The sequence below is a fragment of the Lagenorhynchus albirostris genome, chromosome 7 (genome assembly GCF_949774975.1).
Source record: "Lagenorhynchus albirostris chromosome 7, mLagAlb1.1, whole genome shotgun sequence".
Taxonomy (NCBI): domain Eukaryota; kingdom Metazoa; phylum Chordata; class Mammalia; order Artiodactyla; family Delphinidae; genus Lagenorhynchus; species Lagenorhynchus albirostris.
Window position 1 is genome coordinate 24259570 of NC_083101.1, and position 23161 is coordinate 24282730.

The window sequence follows — 23161 nt, forward strand, 5'->3', positions numbered from 1 at the left end:
AGCTCTGTACGCTGTGGTGGGTCTGAGGACCACAGGCTGCTGCATCTCCTGTTGACCTCCAGTGTGTGTTCAGCTGGCCTGGCTGGCTGAGTGGGTGTCCTTTTCTTCCCCACCATTCTTTATGGGACTCGCCAGAGGGAAGAGGACAAGGCTTCTATCAAAATCCTATGACATAATTCCTCCCAGGCTCGGTACACTGATGTGAAAGGACAGCTTCTAAACTCTTTTGTCAGCTGTAAGTGCTGTGTGAGCATAGAGCTGCTTATTATTCCTGATCTAAAATGTGAAGTGGGGGATTAAACTGTGGGTTTGGCTTCTCTCACACCATCCTCTTCTCATTCCGTCAGGAGCTGGCACGTAGCAGGTGCTCAATACGAGTGTGAATGCAAGCATTGATTTTATTTGAATGATTACGTGTTAATCCCTGCGATGGGGAATGACTCAAGAAAACATTTTTTGTTAAATAAACACCGGAAAATTTTGCTTTGACTGAGTACTTGATCTACCTCTTTGATACACCTTCACATTTCTGTAATCCTTTGAATGTAGGAGACTTGGAAACATTTTTGCATGCCAAGATGTCCAGTTTTGACGAACCTTCCTGTTTTCTTTAACAGGTTGGAAAAGAGGAATCAACGTTTGTAAATATCAATAAGAAATCCAGTCTTCAGGACGCTAACGTAAGGTCTGTTGCTTCTTGTTTGAATGGGGAAACAATAGTACCTTCAGCATTATCCTCAAAACATTACTCATGAGGGCATTTGCTAATAAAATAAAGAGGAAAAAGAAAACTGAGAGAATGTGAGCCTGAAGCAAGAGAAGAGGACTGTCATAAACAACTTCCTTTATGCCTCAAAAATGCCACTTATTCTGTTTTAATATTTCTACCTGATGTACCAAAAAAGAAATCACTTTTGAGATGCTTCTCAGGCATGTAGATCTGACCTTGTCATTCCCCTGCTTAAAGTCACAGTGGAGTCCGGACTCCTTAACAGAGCATAGGGTAACCTTTATGACCTGGCTTCTGCTCCCTGTCCCAGCTCAGTTCATCCCTCTTCCCGTGGTCCATTCACACGCTCCTTATCTGAGCTCCTTGAAGTACTAGAACCACGAATGTTCTTTAAAGCCTCCAGGCTACCACCGACCCAAACCCAGAGGAAAACCTCCCTTTCCTGATCTCATAGAAAGCAGACACTCTTCCCCTCCCAGCCCAAGTGAGTAACAACCTGTAGATCATGGCAGCCCCACTGACACCTTGGCAGCCTGCTAACATTGGTGGGGGTCTCCCTAGGATAGAGTTTCCTAAAATGGGTCCAAGGAGCACTGCAACCATATTTTGTTAAAACCAAAGACTCAGGTCCTACTCCAGACCCTTCAGATCCTTTGGTGGAAGACGGGGTGGGTGTTGTTGGGGGGGGAGGGGGGAGGGGGGGAAGGGAGCGTGGTTGTGGTAGGGGATGCCAGGAATAAGAATTTCAAAAACACCCAAGGTGACATAGGAACCACTACCCTGGGGAATACTTGATGCTAAAAATAAAGACTAATATTTCTCTATGTCATCTCATGATGCCTGGCCCATGTTCTTGGTAAAAATTTGTCTTCCTCCAGAGACCCATACCCAGCTTCCTCTTGGACTTTTCAAAACCTTAATTCATCTCTTCCCACCCTACCCTACTGTCCCTTCACCAGTTTTCCTATCTTGGTCAGTGGCATCGTTACCTACCTGTGATCCAGACCTGAGGCCGGGGAGTCCTTGACCGTTACCTACCTCATGCCCTCATCTAATTAGTCCCCAAGTCCTGCCAATTTGACTTTCATATTATCACCCACATCCATCCTCTCCTCTTCAGGACCCTCTTCCCGGCCTACCCCCGGGCCTCACCATTTCTCATCCTGGAGAACCACTACTGCAGTCTTCTAAGATGCTCCCGACTGGCCTGCTCTCACCAGCATCCTTTGATGCTCTAAGGGCCTTTCTAAAATGCAAGTCTGACCTTGCCACTCCCTTGCCTAAAACCTTCAGTGACTGCCTTTGCCTTCAGCGTAAACAGCTCATCCTGAGGTGCCTCAGGCCCTGGCCCCTGCTTTCCCCTCTAGTCACAATCCCCTGCTCTTCCAATGGGACCTTACCCATCAGCAGTTCCGGGTCTCCACTCTGTCTCCCACCTTGGAAGTCTTACCTCCATCTGGTTGAGTGTAAATCCCTCCTTGAAGCTTTCCAGACACCAACCATTTCACCCAAGCAAAGTTATGTGCTCCCCTATGTGTTCTTCCAGGGACCACGTTCTGTTGACTCTGGGGTCCCAACTTGAGGAAATCATGAACCTAAAGTATGTTGACTCCAATTTCGTATTTGCTCATTCACATGTTTCTTTAACAAACATTTCCTGGGCACTGGCCACCTACCTATCGCCATATTAGGCATTGAATAGAAGGGAAGATGGAGGTCCAGAAGTGTTAACTGACTTGCTAGAGGTCCCTTGCTGAGAACCTCAATTTGTTTTGATGCCTGTTGGTCCCCGAAGGTAATTTCTGGTGTTTTAAGTGAAATCAGTCACGTACAAAAATGTGTAAAAGCTTTACCTTAAAATCACTGGTTTCGAGTAAGCCCATTGGTTATCTGGCATATTTTCTTGAGGAAATATAAAAATGAAACTTAATTTTTAACATTTTCACCTAGACATAGAATTAAAATGTTTCAGAGTAAGTCTTAAAGGTCTTCTGATTATGCATTTTCACATGAAACACTCTAATCATTATTTATCTCTCTTTTTAAAAAATATATTCTGTGCTACGTTTAAAATAACATAGCTACCAGATTACTTGGAAGTGAAAACGGGTTATCCACAGGTTTCTCTTTACTCATTTTACTGGCGAAACCTGGTTATGAACCAAAACCTAAAATTAGGAGTGGGTGTTTTTGGCAGGGAAATTTTATGTGGTATCCCAATTATGTTCAGTTCCTGCTTGCTGTATTTTCTTCCCTATGATTTTTTTGGTTTTGGCTTTTCTGTGGTATTTTTAAATAATTTTATGTAATAAGTAAAGAGGAGGGAATAAAAAGGATATCTTGACTGTCAATGTTATTAAGGTATAAATTAACTGAGAAAGCAGTCCCTATAGCCAAAATCAGACCATAAACCTTTTTATTGGTGGTGTTCTGCTTTTCTGGTGTGTCTCTAGAAGTCCTATTCCTATACGTGTGGAAACTACCCAACCAGCTGCGGAAAAGCCGGAAATCAAGCCTCCCCGAGTGCGGAAGTTAACGAGACAATACAGCTTGTGAGTTCTATGCTGCAGGTTTTTCAATTATAACAACAAAGGTGATGCTAAATGTCCAGTTGTAAATGCTTCTTAACCCTTCACACCATTCCCAAAGAGCTATCCCAAAAATAGAGTCTGTTTCCAATTTAAGTCATAGTGGGACTGGATCTTTCTCCCCGAAAACATGACATGATTGGCATATGTATTCATCATTGATTGCTGTGTAACAAATTACTCCAAGATTTAGTGGCTTAAAACAATCCACATTTATTACCTCACAGTTTCTGTGGTTGGGAATCCAGGCATGGCTTAGCTGGGTCTTCTGGGTTAGAGTGTCCCTTAAGGCTGCCTTCCAGGTGTTGGCAAGGGCTGCAGTCTCATCTGAAGTCTCATTCATGCCGTGTGGGACAGGATTCAGTTCCTTGAGGGCTGCTGGACTGAGGACATCATTCGTTGCTGACTGTTGGCTGGAGGTTGCCCTTAGTTCCTAGTCATGTGGACCTCTGCCGCTTTCTCCATAGGAGAAAACACACAAGAAGAGCCAGAGAGAGCGCTAAGAAGGTGACATCACAGTCTTCTATAACCTCATCTCGGAAATGACATCCCATCACTTTTGCCCTATTCTGTTCATTTGAAGCAAGTCCCTAGATCCAGCCCACACTCAAGGAGACAGGCTTCTTCAGGGGCACAAGTAGCAGAAGGGGATCGGGGGAGCCATATCGGATACTGCCTCCATGGTGCTGTAGTGGAACAGTAGCATTTTCTGTCCACAGGGCCAAAGCTGATCCCTGAGCTATAGGAAGGAAGAGCCATAGTCCTGTAGGAAGAGCCATAGTCCAAAGTGTCCCAGAACCGCCAGGACCTGCCCAGTTCTGTGCAGCTTAACAAAAGTTGTTTTGGCTACCATGTGCACAGGGATATTCTAGGCACTGTGGGGGAAGAACAAAGTGACTTTGACAATTCCCATGCAAGGACTCATAATTTATTAGAGGGAGAGACAGATTTCCCTCTAATAAATTATAATTATAATCCAAAGAAGACAGGCAAATGCTACAGTAAGGGTGGTGGTATATTAGCATAATCACAATGGTAGTTAGAATTTCTTGACCTTGGCTGTGGCCCAGGTATCGTGCCTGGATGTATAATTGGTCAGAGAGCTGCAGGGGGATCTTTGGGTGCAGTGGAAAGCGTGGGGCTCTGGAGTTAGAAAGGCTTCTAGTTTACTGTTATAAGCTCTTGGGAAAATTACTCTTTGAACGTCTCCTTTGTCTGTAAAATGGGTAAGGATTTTGTGAGGGTAAACATGAGATAATGTGGGTAAAGCTCTAGCTTTCAGCCTAGCCCTGGCTGAAAGATGAGTTAGTTCCCCTTCCTTTTTCTTATGGACCTGAAGCCTCTGAAGAGGTCAAGTTTAGGAGGTACTGAGAGTACAGAGTATAGGACAAGGAGTGTAACTCCAGATGCAGTTCTCAAACAGCCAGCTCAGGCCTGCCACTTGCACCTTGTGAAAAGGAGAAGAAAGGGGAGTGCAGTTTCAGGGCAGACACATCCCACCTCATTAGCGTTAATAGAGGTTTCTTGACAGTATAGCAGCTGTATTTCCTAGGGAAGCCAAAACGAGTAAGATTCAAATAATTAGCAGTCCTAATGATCTCTGGGGGACAAATTAAACCATGAAAAATCTGCTCCCCTGAGGATAAAGCTGGCAGGATTAACCTTTCACATTTCAGAACTCAAAATGTTATTATCACCCATTCGGGATGTGTAATCACTTTGGAAGCAATGACTAATACATGACCTGGAAGGAAAGTAAATTTAGCTAACTCACCAAATTGCCCCTTTTAAGGAAACCATTTTCAAACCTCTAACTTCATGTGTATTTCTTAAGATACCCCAAAGTATTCTGCTTTGAAAATCAAAGAATGGCAGCATTTTTCCCATTAGTAGTAAATAGCAAAATTGATGGATGAGATTTTCCCAGTTTTAAGTTTTCATCCCATAAATAGTAATGGTACTGTTGACACTCGTTACCACTTCTTTACTCATCTCTTCCACTCATAGATATTGATAAAGTTAATAAACACTTGGTTGGGGATACAGATTGGAAAACCTCAGATGTCCCATTTCCTAAAAAATAATTCTGCATCATTAGTTTTGAGATGCAGGGGTGTGTGTGCCCTTTTTAGCTGTTACAGTATTCCTAGTTCCTAGGCCAGAATTATGTGTGCTTGTGTGGGTTTTAGGGTACTCCATCAAAGCATCATGATATTCAGGTGCTCTGAAAAAGTTTTCAAACTGCTGCTTTTTAGGATATAAACAAAAATCTCAGCTGTGTTCTTTTCTTGAAATACGGCATAGGGAGGAAAGGTGTGGCTTCTGTGTGCAGAGTGAAAGGAGAAGCAAACTCTGCAAACAGTTGAAGGCAGGTCAAAGCATCATCTTTATATTGATGTCAGCTGGTATGTTTAGAAAATGATGAGCTGCTTAATTTTTACCCAGATATATAACTTAACTATGTATTTAAACATAGTGTAAAAATCTAAAGGTATTCAGGCAAGACAGAAAAGTCCAAAGAGAAAAGTAACTAATTCCCTAGAGTCACACCGTCAAAAATAACCAATGTTCACATTTATGACTATTACTCTAGACATTTTTCTATGCATATATTGTTAAAATAGAAATCATTTCAAAGAAAAGACTCATACTACTACATAAAATTTTACTTATTAAAATGTTTCATGAATTTACCTTAGACACCAGGTGTTCGTCATAAATCACATTGATAGCATAAGCTATCTGGCATAGCTCAAGGTCTTAGGTGTGCAAAGACACACTTATCCAGCAGGATATTCCAAGGGTCCAGAGGTTCTCTCCAGAGCTTATCAGTGGCCAATGGTTCCTTTGGAATGTACAGGGTTTGAGCATCTGGGGCCTGCTGAGTTAGCCCTTTCCTGTGCAGGCAGCAATCTGGCTGGCAGCAGGGGAGAGGGAACTTGTCTATTTCTATAAATTTGAGAAAATACTGTCCATGCTAAGGGTGGGGGATTGATGGTGCTGCTCTGTGCTGGGATGATCAGATCAGAAGAGCTTCCAGCCTTGACATACCTTGTGGGAAGTCAGGCCTTCCCAACAAAGCCAAGCCCTGGAGATAAACCCCAGCTGCCGTGAGGGAGACTTCTCCCACATGGTGACTTCCTGTCTAGTATCCTTTCCATCCTGGCTCATCCCACTCGATCAGAGAGGGTCGAAGACCAGAGCTGCTTGGCCCCAAAACATTGTGTGCAACTCCTTCTCTATAATCAGTTTATCACACCGAAGAGACAGTTGCTGTTAGGCCACGAAAGGAGTCATTACACCCTTCGCTCAGAACAGGAGGTTCCTACAAGTCTTATGCTTACCCTCCTAAGGGAGGCTCCTCAGAATAACATCCCTTGGTTTGGTGGTTCCTCAAAACATTAAACATAGAACTACCACACAACTCAGCAATTCCACTCCTATGTGGAATTTCAGTTCAAAAGAGTTGAAAGCAGAGACTCAAACAAATGTTTGAACACCAGTGTTCATAACAGCACTATTCACAATAGCTAAAAGGTGGAAACAACCCAATTGTCCATCAACAGATGAAGGGATAAACAAAATACAGTCTGTCCATACAATGGAATGTTACTCAGCCATAAAAAGGAATGACATTTTGACTTATGTGATGACATGGATGGACCTTGAAAACATTATGTTCAAACAAGCCTGATACAGAAGAACATTTGCTGTATGATTCCACTTATACGAAGTACCTAGAGTAGTCAAATTCATCCGGACAGAAAGCATCGTGGGGGAGGGGTGTGGAATTTCCCCTTTACCCTTTTTGAGTTCTTGTGGCTGGACTAATAATAAACTGAAAAGGGTAAAAAGAAAGAAATTTCAATTCATGCACACGGAGGTCTCATAGAAATGGAACCTAAGAAGTGCCCAAAGCAGGCAGCTTTTCTACTTTTTAGACAAAGAAACAATAAAGTTGTGAGGAATTGACAGGACAAAGAAACTTAGGTTTTGGGTGCTCATTTAGTGAAGAATCTAGACAGAGTTTGGGCTTGGGGTAGTAACTTAAAGAAGTAACAGGGTTTGTTTATACAGGCCTCTAGGCCCAAATCCCCTGACTCTGATGATAAAGGGGTCCTTCTATCTTCAGGTGCGGGGAGTACACCTTTCACACGAGAGATTTATTTCCTGCTTTCAGGGAGACAGAAAGGAGGGTCAGAGTGTTGGCCATTTCTTAAGTAACTTTAATTCAAAATAATCAATATGACAGACCTTTACACCACGTAACAAGCAGAAAGGAGAAAGTCTGTGAGAAATTAAGGAATAACTGGGGCTTCCCTGGTGGCACAGCGGTTAAGAATCTGCCTGCCAATTCAGGGGACACAGGTTCGAGCCCTGGTCCGGGAAGATCCCACATGCCGCGGAGCAGCTAAGCCCGTGGGCTACGACTACTGAGCCTGCGCTCTAGAGCCCGTGAGCCACAGCTACCGAGCCCACATGCCACAGCTCCTGAAGCCCGCACGCCTAGAGCCCATGCTCTGCAACAAGAGAAGCCACTGCACTGAGAAGCCCGTGCACCGCAACAAAGAGTAGCCCCCGCTTGCTGCAACTAGAGAAAGCCTGCGTGCGAAGACCCAACACAGCCAAAAATACATAAATAAAATAAATAAATTTATTTAAAAAAAAAGAAATTAAGGAATAACTTTTTACAACATTTTAGGTTACAATTTAACATCATGAAGAGGAGAAGAAAACTTGAGGCCCTAAACAAAGTTTCAATATTCTCTTGGAAACCAGTACAAACTATATTGATAAATATTTATTTCTAATTTAAATGCCCAAAGTAATTACTTTCTCTTACTAACTACCACAGGAAAAAATTACCCTAAGTTGTTTTTAAAATGCAAATTTTCATAACGAGGATATTACATCTCATAGTTAATACATATTTTGCTTAATAGTAAAACTATCTCTTACCGGATTAATTAAAAAATCCTGGGCCCTCGGGCCGTCCCCCAGCCCTGGAAAACACTGGCTGCCCCAAGGGGGCAGCTTGGCTGCTGGCAGTGTGGCAGATCAGGGAGGGAACGAGGAGAAAAGCAAACGGCCATCTCTTCCCCGCTCCAGAGCGTGCTCGCGTTCCTGCTGGGGCTTTCGAGAATCTCGAGGCAATCTTGCAAGCCGTATTTGAACTGGCCAAAGACAACTTCAGACCTGTATAATGTAACAGAAGAGGTCAGAAAACATTAGGCAGTAGAAGTGTGAGCATATTAAGTAAGATGAACGTCTCGGGAAGCAGTTGCGGAGGCCCCAGTTCTGCAGATGTGTCTAATGACTTTAAGGATCTTTGGACAAAACTAAAGGAGTATCATGATAAAGAAGTACAAGGTCTACAAGTAAAAGTAACCAAACTGAAAAAGGCACGAAGTTTAGTTGCACAGAGACTAGAAGAATTCTTCACCAAAAATCAACAGCTGAGAGAGCCACGGAAAGTCCTTCATGAAACCATTAAAGTTTTAGAAGATCGATTCAGAGCAGGATTATGTGATCGCTGTGCGGTAACTGAAGAACACATGGGGAAGAAACAGCAAGAGTTTGAAAATATTCGACAGCAGAATCTTAAACTTATCACAGAGCTTATGAATGAAAAGAATGCAGGAAGAAAATAAAAATCTTTCTGAACAGCTGCAGCAGAAAATTGAGCATGATCGACCACGTCAAGCACCCGGTCTTGAATCTGAGGAAGATGTTATTCCAGATTCACCAATAACAACCGTTTCATTTTCGGGCGCTAACCGACTACGAAGGAAGGAGAACCTCCACGTCCGACACGTAGAACCAACACATACTAAACTGGAGCACTCTGGGTGTGCACGTGAATGGAGAAAAGTACCACAGTCTTCAACCCATTCACAACATAAACATAATGAACGTGAAATTCTAGTGGCTGACACGCGATCAGAGTCGAGCTCCAGTGGCCAACACACATGGAAAAAGCAGTTATCCTCCTGATGATTTAGCTGCAGTTGTTGCTGAAACACTCGGACTTAGTGTTCAAGATGAGTCTGAATCTCGAGGTCCTATGAGCCTTCTTGGTGATGAGCTCTACCACTGTCTGGAAGGAGATCACAAAAAACCTTTTGAGGAATCTAGAAGAAATAGTGAAGATAGTTTAAGATTTTTAGATTCGAATTCAAAGACTCCTCCTCAAGAAGAATTGACTACTTGGGTATCATCTCCTGTATTTGGCGCTACCCCTAATGTGAAAAGTAATTTAGGTTTGAATACAAGTTTGTCCCCTTCTCTTTTAGAGACTGGGAAAAACACCATCTGTAAACAACGCCTTTCAGCAACACTTCTAATTCTAGACCAGAGAAACCTAGATCAAAATCTGAAGATGGTGCCCTTTTCACACATCATAATATTGGGGCTGAAGTGAAGAAGATCACTAACCACTCATCTTCTAATAAGCAGGTGCTCATAAATAAAAATACAAGTGAACAGGATAGTATTGATCACATTAAAGGTACTGTTACTGTTAAAGATACTGTTACTGATAAACATGAAATCACTGGGAGGCCGAATCAAAAGGAAGAAAATCAAGGAAGAAAGTGAAGATGAAGTAAGCTGCCCCCAAGCCTCCTTTGATAAAGAAAATGCTTTTCCTTTTCCACCGGATAGTCATTCTTACATGAATGGAGACTATGTGATGGATAAACCTCTGGATCTGTCTGATCGATTTTCACCTATTCAGCGTCAAGAGAAAAGCCAAGGAAGTGAGAACTCTAAAGTCGGGTTTAGGCAAGTGACTCTCTATGAGGTTTTGAAGCCTGTTCCAAAGGGCTCTTGCTCAAGCCGTAAGGCCTTGAGTGGGAGCTGTGGGTTAACTAGAGATTCCCCAGAAGAGCCCAGCAGTTTACAGGAGTCCCTCCTCCAGTCCTTGAGTAAATCTCCGGATAATAAAACACTGTTACAAATAAAGGAAGAAAATTCTATCTTTAAATTTCCTCTACATCCACGTGAAAGTTTGGAGACAGAGAATCTTTTTGATGACACGAAGTGTGCTGGTTCTCGTGAGCCTCTAAAAATAAAAACCAGGTCAGTCCATGGAGCATGTGAACTTGCATCAGTTCTTCAGTTAAATCCATGTAGAATTGCTAAAACAGAGTCTCTACAAAACAACCAAGATGTATCCTTTGAAAACATCCAGCGGAGTATAGATCCAGGAGCAGACCTTTCTCAGTATAAAATGGATATCACTGTAGTAGATACAAAGGATGGCAGTCAGTCAAGATTAGCAGGAGGAGAGACAGTGGACATGGACTGTACATTGGTTAGTGAAAGTATGCTTTTAAAAATGAAGAATCAAGGGCTTCCCTGGTGGCGCAGTGGTTGGGAGTCCGCCTGCCGATGCAGGAGATGCGGGTTCGAGCCCCGGTCCGGGAAGATCCCACATGCCGCGGAGCGGCTGGGCCCGTGAGCCATGGCTGCTGAGCCTGCGCGTCCGGAGCCTGTGCTCTGCAGCGGGAGAGGCCACAACAGTGACAGGCCCGTGTACCGCAAAAAAAAAAAAGAAGAATCAAGAGCAGAAGGGAGAAAAAAGTCCAAATGGAGAAAGAAAAATGAATGATAGCTTGGAAGATATGTTTGATCCGACTACACATGAAGAATATGAATCCTGTTTGGTGGATAGCTTCCCCCAAGTAGCAGATGAAGAGTTGTCAACTGCTACAAAAAAACCAAACTCTCCTGGTGATAAACAAGATAAAGTCAAACAGAAAGCATTTGTGGAGCCATATTTTAAAGATGATGAAAGAGAGACTAGCTTACAAAATTTTCCTCATATTGAGGTGGTCCGGAAAAAAGAAGAAAGAAGAAAATTGCTTGGACACATGTGTAAGTAATGTGAAATTTTTTATGCAGATTTTCCAGCAGAAGAAAGAGAAAAGAAGTTGGCTTCCTGCTCAAGACACCGATTTCGCTACATTCCACCCAACACACCAGAGAATTTCTGGGAAGTTGGTTTTCCTTCCACTCAGACTTGTATGGAAAGAGGTTGCATTGAAGAAGATCTTGATCCTTCTCCTCGTCCAAAAAGACGGCAGCCTTACCATGCAATATTTTCTCTGAAAGGCAAAGAGCAGAAGACATAAATGTTGAAGCAAAAACAGGAGAGATGACAATATTCTTTTTATTTATAGTTAAGGTTGGTATTAAACACTGATTTTTTTGATCTTCTGAAAACTGATTTATAAATCATTTTCCTATTGAAAATGTTTTTAAATGGCATTTACCCATCACACAGACGACTATTTAAAAATGGATAAGTTGATGTCGTATTTTCTTGCTTTTGCACCTTTAAAATAACAAGGTGCTTTCATTTTGCACTCTGAGTTAAAAGTTGTTTATTACTTTATTTGGTAATACCTAATTACAATTTTGAAAATACGAAAAAAAAAATCCTGCAGATGTTTCCAGGAATAAACTTTCGATGATGATGGTAATTCAATCTTTCCTTCAGGGTCTTCAAAAAAATGCTATATAAAAAACATATTAAGCTTTTTCTCCATGTAATTTTATTAAAATAAAAACAACTCTATCCTAATAAAAAAGAATCAATATGCCATTGTGGCATATTTGGGGGTGGCCCACCCTGAGCCTCAACAGCAGAGCAAATGTTACCAGGGTCTGCGGAGAGGGGGGCCACGAGGAGCTGTCGTTCAGTGAGTGCAGAGTTGCTGTTGGGATGATAAAAAAGTTTGGCGTATAGATAAAGTCCTTGTTATACAACATTGTGAATGTGTTTGAGCCCCTGGATTGTAAACTGACAAATGGATAAAATGATAAATATTACGTTATACATATTTTCTCATAATAAAACATTGTTTTAATCCCCGGGCAAGTGACAGAAAATCCAGCCCAGACTTGCTTTGGCTGAAGGTCAATATATCGGCCCCTGTAAGCTGGACATCTGGTAGACATCTGTTTGGGAAGCCCCCAATCCCCACCCTAGCCGTCCCGGCCCTCCCCACCTCCCTCCACTCCCCTCAGCCTGTTTATTATTGTAATGAGCAGAGCTTCATGTGCTTCTAGTAACCGCAGTGATGAAGACGACCTCCCTCCAGACCTGGCCGAGGCAGCGGGAGCGACCACAACTCCAGCCATGGCCACCACCATGGCCACCACCACACAAGTCTCAGTGCCGCTGGCATCCCCCAAGGTCCACAAACTCAGCTCGCCTCAGAATTCAGAAGGCAAGGGCCAGCTGTCCCCAGGGGCCAAGGTACGGCGGAAAAGCCCTGAGGAGTAGCTATACTTGCCGAGAACTCTGCATAAATTGTGTGTGGCATCTGTATGCATTTAAACTTTGCATCATCAAGTCTGTGCACTTGTAAAGCTACAGTAATAACCACCAAAGCATGTGTTTTATATAACCTGTCCCTGAAAGATAACCACGTATGAGAGACAAATGGTATAATATAAAAGCATGTACTTTGTACTTGAAGGGAAATTTAAGAGATTTTTGAGGGCATTTTAGTTTTAGAATATCGTCCCTGCAAAAGCTGTTACTCTACTGTGAAGACAGAAAGCAAGAAATGGGTTTTTATCCCCCATAATGGAAAATTTGGAGGAGTAAAAACATAGAGGTATCCCTATCCCATTCCTTTTATGAGATAGCCTGTGTTAACAGTTTGAAAGCGGGAAATATTATTCTATTTGTCACTCTGAAATTTCAGGAAGTTGCCAATGATGTGAATGGGCTGTGACTAAGGCACAAGACATTTCTCTTGGTTTCCTTTGAGTGACGCTTAGCTGTGGTCACTCTTCAGCAATTGGTCCAAAGGCGGTCACATGTCTTGCTCTCCAAGCAGATGCTGAGTCAAAGGTTGCTTGGTCTGTGGACCCCGCTGAGGAACACTGTGTGCATGAGGTCGGGCCCCTAATGCAAGATTGGAACCTTAGAGTCTTGGGGGCCAAGACTTGGGGCCCAACTGCTCCTTTCAAACACCTATGGCTGCTTGAAACAAGTAGTCACTCCGCAGCCCTTGTTTCTCCGAGCCTCAGTTTCCTCTAACCAAAAAAGAGAATAAGATCTGCTACGATGCCCAGCTCATGGGTCCAGCAGAGATTAAAGTGCTTGTGCAAACAGGATGCCCGAGGCTTCTGTAGCTCCAGGGATCATGATTCCTGGTAACATCTAAGTAACAATAGTCCAGGCCGCATCGTGTATGACTGAGGCCAGTCTTTCACAGGGTCCCTTCCCGAGGTTTCTGGGAACACCTCTGTGTCCAACAGGATCCGGCTGGATCCCTCAGCCAGTGACTGGCCCAGACTGAGGCTCCCCACTTTTCTGTAGATCACCTCCTGGGAACTGGAGTTGGGTTCCCCTCCACTGTGCTGAGTCCCTAGCACTGCTTTGTCCCAAGTGTGGACACAGGCTCCTCTGTATATCCCAGGCCATGGTTAAAACCACGCAAAAACATTTACAAAACAGAAGGGAATTCAGTGGAGATGCAGGCAACATCGTACCAGAAGCCACAAGGCTCCCTCTTCTGGCCATCTCTCTCCTTAGGACCCTGCTTGCACCAAGTAAATGCGACTTATTTTTTTCCACAGAGGGTTTCAAGGCCCCCCATGCTGCTGAGATACCCCCAAGGCAAGGCGAAAAAAAAATTTTCCCAAAAAATGAACATGATTTTCAGAGGTACCATCTGAAAATCACTCTCCTACCATAAAGCTCTTCCTCGTTACTGTGCAGATGAGTTCAGCTCCTTGAGGTCTTGATCCAGGATGAGGTCTTTACTCTCTGTTTATATATTCAAAGCACTCTATGAAGTGTTTTCCCCCCAAAGGCCAGTCAAAGAGCAGTCAAAGCATTTAAGAAAAATTGTTTGCAGCTTCAAAAAAGACAGTTCTCCACCCTATACCCTACTTCTACCCATTAAGATTTCAGAAAAACTCAGGGTTTGGTGTCAACGTTTTGTACACTACTGAGTTAAGAGAACTCTGGTGGGGGTTGGCATGAGAATGAGTTCAGTGTTAGAAAAGGGGAAGAGGAGAGAGGTCAGGACCGTCTGTATCTTCTGTTGAAATTCCACTGTCAGTCCAGAGCCGGCGCTAACTGGGATATTTTTGTCTGCCTTTGTAGAGCCCCTCTGACCGAGGAGGTGCCTTTACCTTGGAGCCGGGTGATCTGCTGATGGATTTCACAGAAGCCACTCCTCTGGTAAACTTCCCATTTTGCTAAAACCAGAAAAGCCACAGACCATAGAAACACCTTGGCAGTGGGACGGATGGACAGAGGTGGGCATCGCTGCTGGGAAGGCTCTTCCTCTTGTCCTGCGCACAGCCTGGAGGCTCAGGGATCAGCTTTCTTCCAGGGTTCAGGCATCACGGGTCCTTGCACCTCACAGAGCCCCCGAGGGAGGGCCGCGCTCCCTGTCCTCTGAGGGTGGCTGCAGGGGCCCCACCCTGCCTGTCTGCTGCTCCTCCGTGCTTCAGTCTCGGCTTCTTGGCTTCCTGGGCTGCATGCCCGCCACGCATGCCCACCCTGGGACATCTCTTGCTGTCTCCTGCAACAACATGCTCCGGCCTAGAGTACCAGCTCAAGGCCTCACCTAGGTTTCTAGGCCCCTCGTGCCTCCCTACCATCCTCCATCCTCTGCATAGAGGTCTCTCCTTCAGGATGGGATGCCTGCAGGTGGGAAGCCCTTTCAGGGAAGGGAGCACTGAGCCAGGAGTCATGCAGGCCAGACCTGGCTCCACTCTCCGCTCTTCACCTTAAGAGCCTTGTCATTGGATAGTTGCTGCCCCATCTTCTGTCAGATGAGGATGTCGTTGTTTGCCCTGTCTGCCTAAGAGTATTGTAAGGATCACATGAGAGAGAGAGCCCCATATGTAAAGCACCATAAATGTGTATAAGATATTATAAACGTGATTAGATGACACAGGCAAAATTGGATGTATCTTAGGCTGGGCTCAGCCTAATACCCAAGTATACTGGGGCATAAATCATGGTGCACGAATTTGGCATGTGAGTCAAAACGTGAGCCAAGTCAAAAACTGTCTCCTGAGAACTTACTCTGTGCCTGGCTGCGTACGAGCCTCTGGGAATGGATAGGGCAGCTAGAGGCTGGAGGGGGCTCAGGTTGGCAAAGGGTCAGGATCAACAGGAGAGACGTGTGGAAGATGCTTGGGGAGAAGCCAGAAGTGGGAGTCATTCAGGACTGGCTCCCTGGACAAGGGTGTGGTGGATGGGAAGGATTTCTGGAAGGCTTTCAAGAGGGGACAAATGAGGCAAAATGCTGTCCAGGCTTTAGGAATGATCACTGCTCCTGCCTCAGCTAGCACAAGGAAATCATCTGTGATTTATGCAACTATACTTCTCTTTTGGAGAGCTGGTACAGTCTGAGAGCTTCGAGTCAGCGCCTTCAGATAAACTGCTTGAGAACTGACAGTGGGCAACACCCAGCTCGGGGACCTGCAGAGTTACTTCCTTCCCATGCTCAAGTAAATGGAGCTGGGTATTCATGGCCTTTTTGTTAGACAGATTGCCAAGATAGGGTAACCCGGAAACACCTCATCGCCCCTTTGCCCATATTGGGAAACTGAGTCCCAGAGTGGGGTAATCACCCAGGGACCAAGCTGGAGCTGGAGCCCAGATGTTCTGGCTCTTTCTCTGGTGCCCTTTGCATCTAATTGAACTAAATCTGGACTCCTCTTTAGGGAACTTACCATTTTGGAGAAGAGCAATGCCTGGAAGAAGGGCTGTGTTTCAAACACTCTAAGAGAGTCTGTATAAACTGCTACTGCTGTGGGACCCTGTGCCTAACCCTGTCTGGGGGCACTAGGAAAAAGAAGGCTTCATGTTGCTAGGGTTTTAAGGTATGAGTAGGAGTTTGCCAGATGGAGGAAGTGGACCAAAGCATTCTACGCAGAAGGTACAGCATGAGCAAAATAATGATTATTTATTATTATTTAAAAGGTCTGGTAGATCTGAGAACTAGGGTTAGTTTACAAAAAAATACATCATGGCTTTGACAGGAGTGATGGGATTCCCTTAAAAACCATTGTGTTGCAGATCCAGCTTGTGGATTTAACTGCCTCACCTTTTCTGTGTTTGGCATAACAGACTGAGATTAGAAAGGAAGCAGCATCTGGAAGGGACCCAGAGGTCCCCTGATCTCAGGTGCCAATGCCTACCAAGTTACTGTCCAGTCTCTGCTTGCACCCCTCCAACAGCAGGGAGCTTATTCCGTGTCCCCAGCACACTTTGCTTGTGTCTCTGGGCAGCTCTGACCGAGCTCTGAAACAGGGTCCAGGTGCTGCACTGCCCAGCCACGGGACAGCTGAGGTTTTTGTACAAGACACAGCTGCCCACTTCACAGCTGAAGTTTGCAGTGAATACCTTTTTTCAAGATGAAGCATCCTTCTTCTTATTTGTGAGGATTTGAGGCACAAGTGCATGTTCACAGAGCACATGCACACAGAAGGTATGCTGGAGGGCTAGTATTTCGGGCTTTCCTTGGCATCATTGGCTTTGACCTTACTTCACTCCAGAGACCTATCTCCATGAGTGCCGAAGCGTCCTAGAGGGGAAGAGGGACTCCAGCAGCCTGCTTCTCCCTTTGTCTGGTCCTCTTACCTCCATCTCCTCCATTTGTTCTTCCCAGCATCAAAGAAATGCAAGCTGCAGCCCTTTCTGCCCTTGATGTTAGGGTGATGGGGAGCGTGGCATCTGTGTCTCTAAAGACAGCCAAGGAAGGCTAGACTTAGGGTCTGGGGCTGGAAGAAAGTCTTAAAGCTGTGTCCCTGCCCTGGTGCCTCAGGCCAGAGCTAGAAGGACAGGGAGCTGGAGAGAGAGCAGTGGGACAGATTTACTTGCCTTCATTAAACCAAGACACTATTGGAGCTAGTTTAACCCTTAATGTCTCTTTACCCTTATGATCCAGTCTCTGCATGGAATGAAACATGGTCCAAACAGCCAAGAATGATAAAAAAGATTCAGTCTTTAACTGGCATCTCTTAAGATAATGAAAGGAGATTAAATGAACACCTCCTGGTAACAGTTCTTGAATCTCATTTTGCTTCTCTCTTAATTCTTTTGCACCTTGCACTTCCCCGAGGACTTACATCCCCAAACTCTCCACAAAAACATTCTTTCTAGCTTCACTCCTGTAGCAGCCCCTGCTTTTTCCCAACTCTTTTCTTCTGTAATCCCCAACTCTTTTATTACGTAGCTCAATTTAGCAATCCAAGTCCTACAACCTCTGCAGCTCTGTTGTCTGCCCGTTCCTGGAATCTGCATCGTAGACTCTTCAAGATCAGATAAGAGTTTCTGCCTGGGAGGGAAGCAGGTGTGAGGATGGGAAGGGAAGAAGGCAAGTGAGTGAAGACAGCACGCACTCTCCCTCTGGTGTTCTCATTTGGTGTGCAGGGGGGTGTGGGTGTCGGTAGAGTGTGGGGTGTTAGAAGGTGGGCACATGGACACATCAATCATGTTGACCTTGGGATGCAGAGTCCCACCCTCTACTCCAGGTCAGTCATGCCAGCTTCCTTCCCCAGGTAACACAGACCGTGCACACCCATACCTTCTGTGTCTCTGATGCTCTCTCTTAGGGGCGTGTCCCTCCCTGATCCCTGTACTGCAAGAACCATTCACCCAGCTGCAGAGCATCGTAATCCAGGTCTCGTCTGGGTCAGGGGACATTAGTCAGGAGTTCATGTGTCAGGGAGGAGATGGCCTGGCCAGAGGAAGGTTGTGTAGGGCCCAGAATGGGCCCTGGGTTGGGTGTCAGAAGAACTGAGTTTCCATTTGTCTCAATAACTTAGTTTTTATTTTGAACCTCATTCTAGCAGGAGAGCTGAAGCTTAAGCTCAAGTCAAATCAGGTGCCTCTTCAGTCTTCCTGGGGTTTCATCCGTGTTCTTCAGGGCACGGGGAGAGGGACGGAAGTCTCTTTAGTTCGTGAAGTCACCTATTTGCTGATACATCTGGGACACCCGCTGCTTCACTTATGCCCCTTTTGGGTGGGTGGAGATCGTGGTGCCGCTGGGATGTGAATCCCTATCTGCTGGACACAACCACACAGCCATTCTGCTCTGCTCTCCCATCTCTACCTGAGTAGAGGGGTGCAGGTCCCCACTGCTCTTTAATCCCTGTCCCCCAGCCTCTGCCTATGAACGGGGGGCCCAGAGACCCTTTGTGCAGCACTCACTAATGTCTACCCGTTCTCCCTTTCCTTCTGACTTCTCTCGCTTATCCTCAAGCTGGCAATCTCTTTTCTTATCTGGATGAAGGCTTACACATTTTCACCATCATTTATCTATGCCAAAACCTTTCTGTTCCCCAGAGAGTCAGATTTTGGAACTCAAAAGCCATATAGAACCTAGGTGCCTAAATGTAGAAAAGACCCAAGGAGGGAAGGAAATACCAGGAGAAAACATAAATGGTATTTCAAAATAGTATCCTGTTGCATGTGAAATCCTGTTCATTTACTACAAGTCAGAAGTGTGGGAGCCCCAGGGATGTTCTTTTGTTTAAATCCGCTCAGATGCATTTAGAAATCTGAGTTTCAAATCTGAGATCTAAATCTCCCTTTAGAAAGGTCAGAGATGCTTGTGGGATGGACCAACATTTCTTTACCATAAAAGTCCAATGCTTTAAGTCATCCATTATAATCTTCAGTACAGACACCGGTGGCCAGTACACATTTTGGCCTCAAGGCAGAATGTCCTTGTTTCTTGGTGATTTATGCCTTAGTAGCATCTTATAGAGCATAACATTTATCCTGAGGACCAGAGCCGGAGGGGGAGTTTAAGTAGGGTGGGAAAACTTAACTGCACATTAGGGGACTAATGTGGACTCCCTTGTTTCTGAAGAATGGATTTAGAAACAGTCAACAAGAGGGTCTAGACCCATGGATTTAGATTTTGCAAATGCAATTTCTGCATCTCCCACATCTGAATAGTAAAACAAGGCCATTATGGAGACCATCGTAAATAATGGTTGTAAAAGCCCCTTGGAGATCATCTGGGACTGCACGATAGTAAAAAGGGTGGAGCTAGATCAATTTGGAGATGGAAAAGAAGGCAACAACTTTCCTGATAATTTTTCAGTGAAACTTTCCCAGAGGCTCTACTGGATTCATTATGGCAGGATCATACCAACTACTTAAGAAAACGCTCATGAGCTAAAAGATGCATGTATTTGTTCCCTGGAGTAATGGTTCTTTCCTGAAACCCAAACTGACCCTGTCAGTGGCTCCCTCCCCTGACATCAGAGCATTCTTCCCTCACCATTCTCATCCTCACCAGTACAAGCTGTTGGATCTCTGCTGGGTGCATGGCACTATTTAGGGCTGGGGCCAGGGAACCCGGTATCCCAAATGACATGGCATTTTCTCACAATGCTTGGTATCTCCTAGCTAAGCAACAAGTCCCGTCACCCCCCAGTGCCAATATGAGATGCCAAGGCCTGGGTCCATAGCTGTGGGAGGAGGGTCACGGCCAGTATATTTTCTGAACACAGATAAAGAGCCATGGCAGATTCAATGTTAAACTCTGTGTTCCTCCTCACTGATGTACCTCTTTCTTGTAGCTCTCTGTTGGGCATCTACTCACTTAGCCACTTATAATGTGGGCCCTTACTTAGCAGAGTTCAGGAGGCCATGGGGCATGGAAGGCAAAGACTCTCCAGTATGTGGCCATTGCTCATTTTGCCCCCATGGCTGGCTTCACGGATTCATCTGAGCTCTTTCTGGCTTGGCCTGGGCGATGCTTCAGAATCCTCAACAGCACCCCGGTCCTGTGCACTTGGCACAGGACAGGGCCCCTACCTGCCAGCCCCAGCAATGGGTTTTGATCTGCCGTTCTGCTCAGATAGTGGAGAAGACAGAGGAGGGCCAGACAGGAGGAGAGAAGGTGGAGAGAGGAGGGAAGAGGGAGGGACCAGAAGCCAGGTGGCCAGAGGCTGGAAGGAGGCTGCGGGTGAGGCTGGCTTGAGAGCTGTCTGGAGTCCACAGATCCATCTTGCACTGTGCTGTCTTTCTCTCCTTCCCCTCCCTTCTCTCCTCTCCTCGTGAGCAGGCAGAGCCCGCCAGCGCCCCCCACTGTGCCCACTCTCGCTGTTCTCCTCCACTCTCTCTCCCCATGAAGGAAGAGACCACTGGAGTTTGCATGCATCCTCCAATCAAAACGAGGCTGGTAGGTACCCTGGCAGGGAGAGGGGCCTGGCCAGGAGAGGTGAGGCGGGCAGGAGCCGCCAGGAGGCAGCCCGTGGGTGTGCACGAGCACCAGACCTCCGGAGGAGCCTGGGGCCGCAGGGGCTCTCACTCCAGGATGATTGCAGAGTTTGGAGTACAGCCGTCCCTGGTCAAACTGGGACCCACGGCTGTGATCCCGCCCCTTCGTCTCTAGGTCTCAAGAACCGTGAAGAGTTTGTTCTCCTAGAGCCGTGCTGAGGATAGATGCTTTCCGCAGAGAGAAAATTTCTATTAAAACAAAAGCTTTTAACTTGTGTTTTCCTGCTATTTATCAAGATGACAATGTGAGAATTATATAATGACTTGAAGGGAATCACCCATAATCCCAACCTAGCACAACTTTTTTTCATTTTTGCATGTTTCCTTCTAATAGTTATTTGTATTCATTCATAATTTTACATCGTTAAATCAGAGTATCCGTATCATCTCCTGTTTTCCTCTTTTTGCTTAATGTTTTATTGTTTCTAGCTTGTTCTTGGTACCACATACTGTATATTCCATCAAGTGAATGGTCCGCCATCTACCTAACGAACTCTTTACTGCAGGATGCGTGCTTTGTTTCCAGTTTGTCACTATTCGAGGGAACACATATAGCTTGTGTGTCAGGTATTGTATTTTCTCAGGCCAGACCCTGCTGGGTTCAATATTGCAACTTTGGCTTTGCTAAAGTCATTCTAAAGTGGTGTGATACCAATGACCATCAGCGCCATCATCAGAAGAGTGAATGTGCTTTGGCAGAGCCCGGCAACCCAGAGTGTAACTGTTGGAATGTCTTTTTCTTCTTTAGAGCAGGTATAAAATAATTCTTTGAAGTTGCCCACTTTCACATTTCTTTAATAGCGATAATAATCCTCTTTTCCCCTTTTATTTCATGATGGTCTGAGTCTTATCTGTATGTTACTTTCACTTTGCTTTTGGTCTCAGAACACCACGTTAGGCCCTGTGAGGAGAAAGGCTGCCCCCAGTCCTTCTCTTGCTATGCTGCAGGCAGTCACTACCAGCAACCCGAGGTGGCACCTGAGTCCCTGGGAATTTTGAGATATTTAAAGAGACTAAGGAGAGTTTGAGGAAGGGGAGCAGGCTTGGGCTGGACATCTCAGTGCCCACTGCAAGGACATTGTCATTTCTAGATCCGTTGAGTTGAGACCTACTCAACTCATTCAGAACCCTCAGAAGATTTGGGTCTGGTCTGATGTGTTCCTGACCCTCCCTACCTTACCCTCCATTAGAATGACTCAAGGCCATCAGGTAGCTACTCCAGGGCCCATAGGCAAGACTCTGAGAGACACTAAGGCGGTGGCGCATAGGGAGTGGTGGCCTCCATGTCTTGGCTGCAGCCCTCTGGTGGTGGATGGCACAGTGTGCATTCACCAGCAGGCAGTTTCTGTGCCCCTGTGGGTTGCAGACAAAGCTAGTGCCACAGTCATCAGGACCCTGGGCCTGCTGGCAGTCCTCTAGGCCAGCTTAAAGAAATACACACACCCCCGCCCCCCATCCTCCAAGGCCTCCAGGAGGCCAAAGATGAAATGACCCAAGAGAAAGCAATGGAAGCAAAGGCTCTTTTTGGCCACTTAGCCCTACCTGATCGTGCCGGGGCGTCCACCCTCTTTCAGACCCCAGCACGGGGCACTTCTGATCACCATGCCTTCTGTTCCCAAGGCCACGGTGGTGGGATTCTCCCATGCTTACATGGGTTTCCCTGAGGTTTCCCTCTATGGCCCAGAGTTTACAGGGAGCCCAGCAACTAAAGTGAACGGACAGGGAATCCTCCTGGCCTGATAAGTCCAGGCCTCCTGGTACTCTGTCCACTCTGATATACTGTGTTCCCAGATGTGCCCTCTCAGCGGCCTCTAGTCCATTCTCCAGAGCTGCAGGGGAGCTGTCAGCAGGCCCCCAGGGAGCCCTCACCTGCCTCATTATATGCCCTGGTCGTGGTCAGGGCGAGGAAGACTCCAGCCTGTCTTCCTTGCAGCGGCCTGGCCCTATAGCACAACAGTGGGCACAGTTACGAGCGCTGGGCAACACTCCTAGTGACCCTTGGTGTATTTCTTCAACAAGTAATGAAGGCTCGGTGTGTGTCCCCCTGAAACCTTCAGTTCCGTTTAAAAATGCACTGCCAAAGATTTCAAAACTTTGTTTTCTAATCTGAAAGTAACACTCTTCTCTGTCTCTTTTTTGAAGATAAAAACATTCCCGGCTGATACAGTGACCCCTTTTCCTGATCCTTTCATAACAGGGCCACAGTTTACCGTAAGTAGATCCGGAAAACAGATCTGTGTTTCGAGATATTGTTCCCAGGTGGCGTGCTTTCCTGTGATTCACCAGCCAGCAGTGCCAACAGCTTCTTTTTTTTTTTTTTTTTTTTTTTTTGTGTTACGTGGGCCTCTCACTGTTGTGGCCTCTCCCGTTGCGGAGCACAGGCTCCGGATGCGCAGGCTCAGCGGCCATGGCTCACGGGCCCAGCCGCTCCGCGACTTGTGGGATCCTCCCGGACCGGGGCACGAACCCGCGTCCCCTGCATCGGCAGGCGGACTCTCAACCACTGCGCCATCAGGGAAGCCCCCAATAGCTTCTTTTGATCACTGTGAACTCTGTGAG

General features: G+C 45.7%; 2 protein-coding genes across 2 annotated transcripts in view; both read left to right on the forward strand.

Annotated features, from left to right (window-relative positions):
- EPB41L4B (erythrocyte membrane protein band 4.1 like 4B) overlaps nucleotides 1-23161 on the forward strand; it is a 144130-nt gene that overhangs the window by 110295 nt on the left and 10674 nt on the right. Inside the window, exons 19-23 of the mRNA XM_060154664.1 lie at nucleotides 618-685; nucleotides 3184-3282; nucleotides 12394-12583; nucleotides 14450-14527; nucleotides 22745-22813. Coding sequence (XP_060010647.1) covers nucleotides 618-685; nucleotides 3184-3282; nucleotides 12394-12583; nucleotides 14450-14527; nucleotides 22745-22813 — 504 coding nt within the window. The remainder of the gene's footprint in view (nucleotides 1-617; nucleotides 686-3183; nucleotides 3283-12393; nucleotides 12584-14449; nucleotides 14528-22744; nucleotides 22814-23161) is intronic.
- On the forward strand, nucleotides 8469-11525 carry LOC132522797 (DNA endonuclease RBBP8-like). Its single transcript, XM_060153352.1, is given in 6 exon segments — nucleotides 8469-8953; nucleotides 8955-9254; nucleotides 9256-9623; nucleotides 9626-9863; nucleotides 9865-10691; nucleotides 10885-11525. Coding segments are annotated over 6 exon segments (2427 nt in total). The 5' UTR covers nucleotides 8469-8579; the 3' UTR covers nucleotides 11205-11525.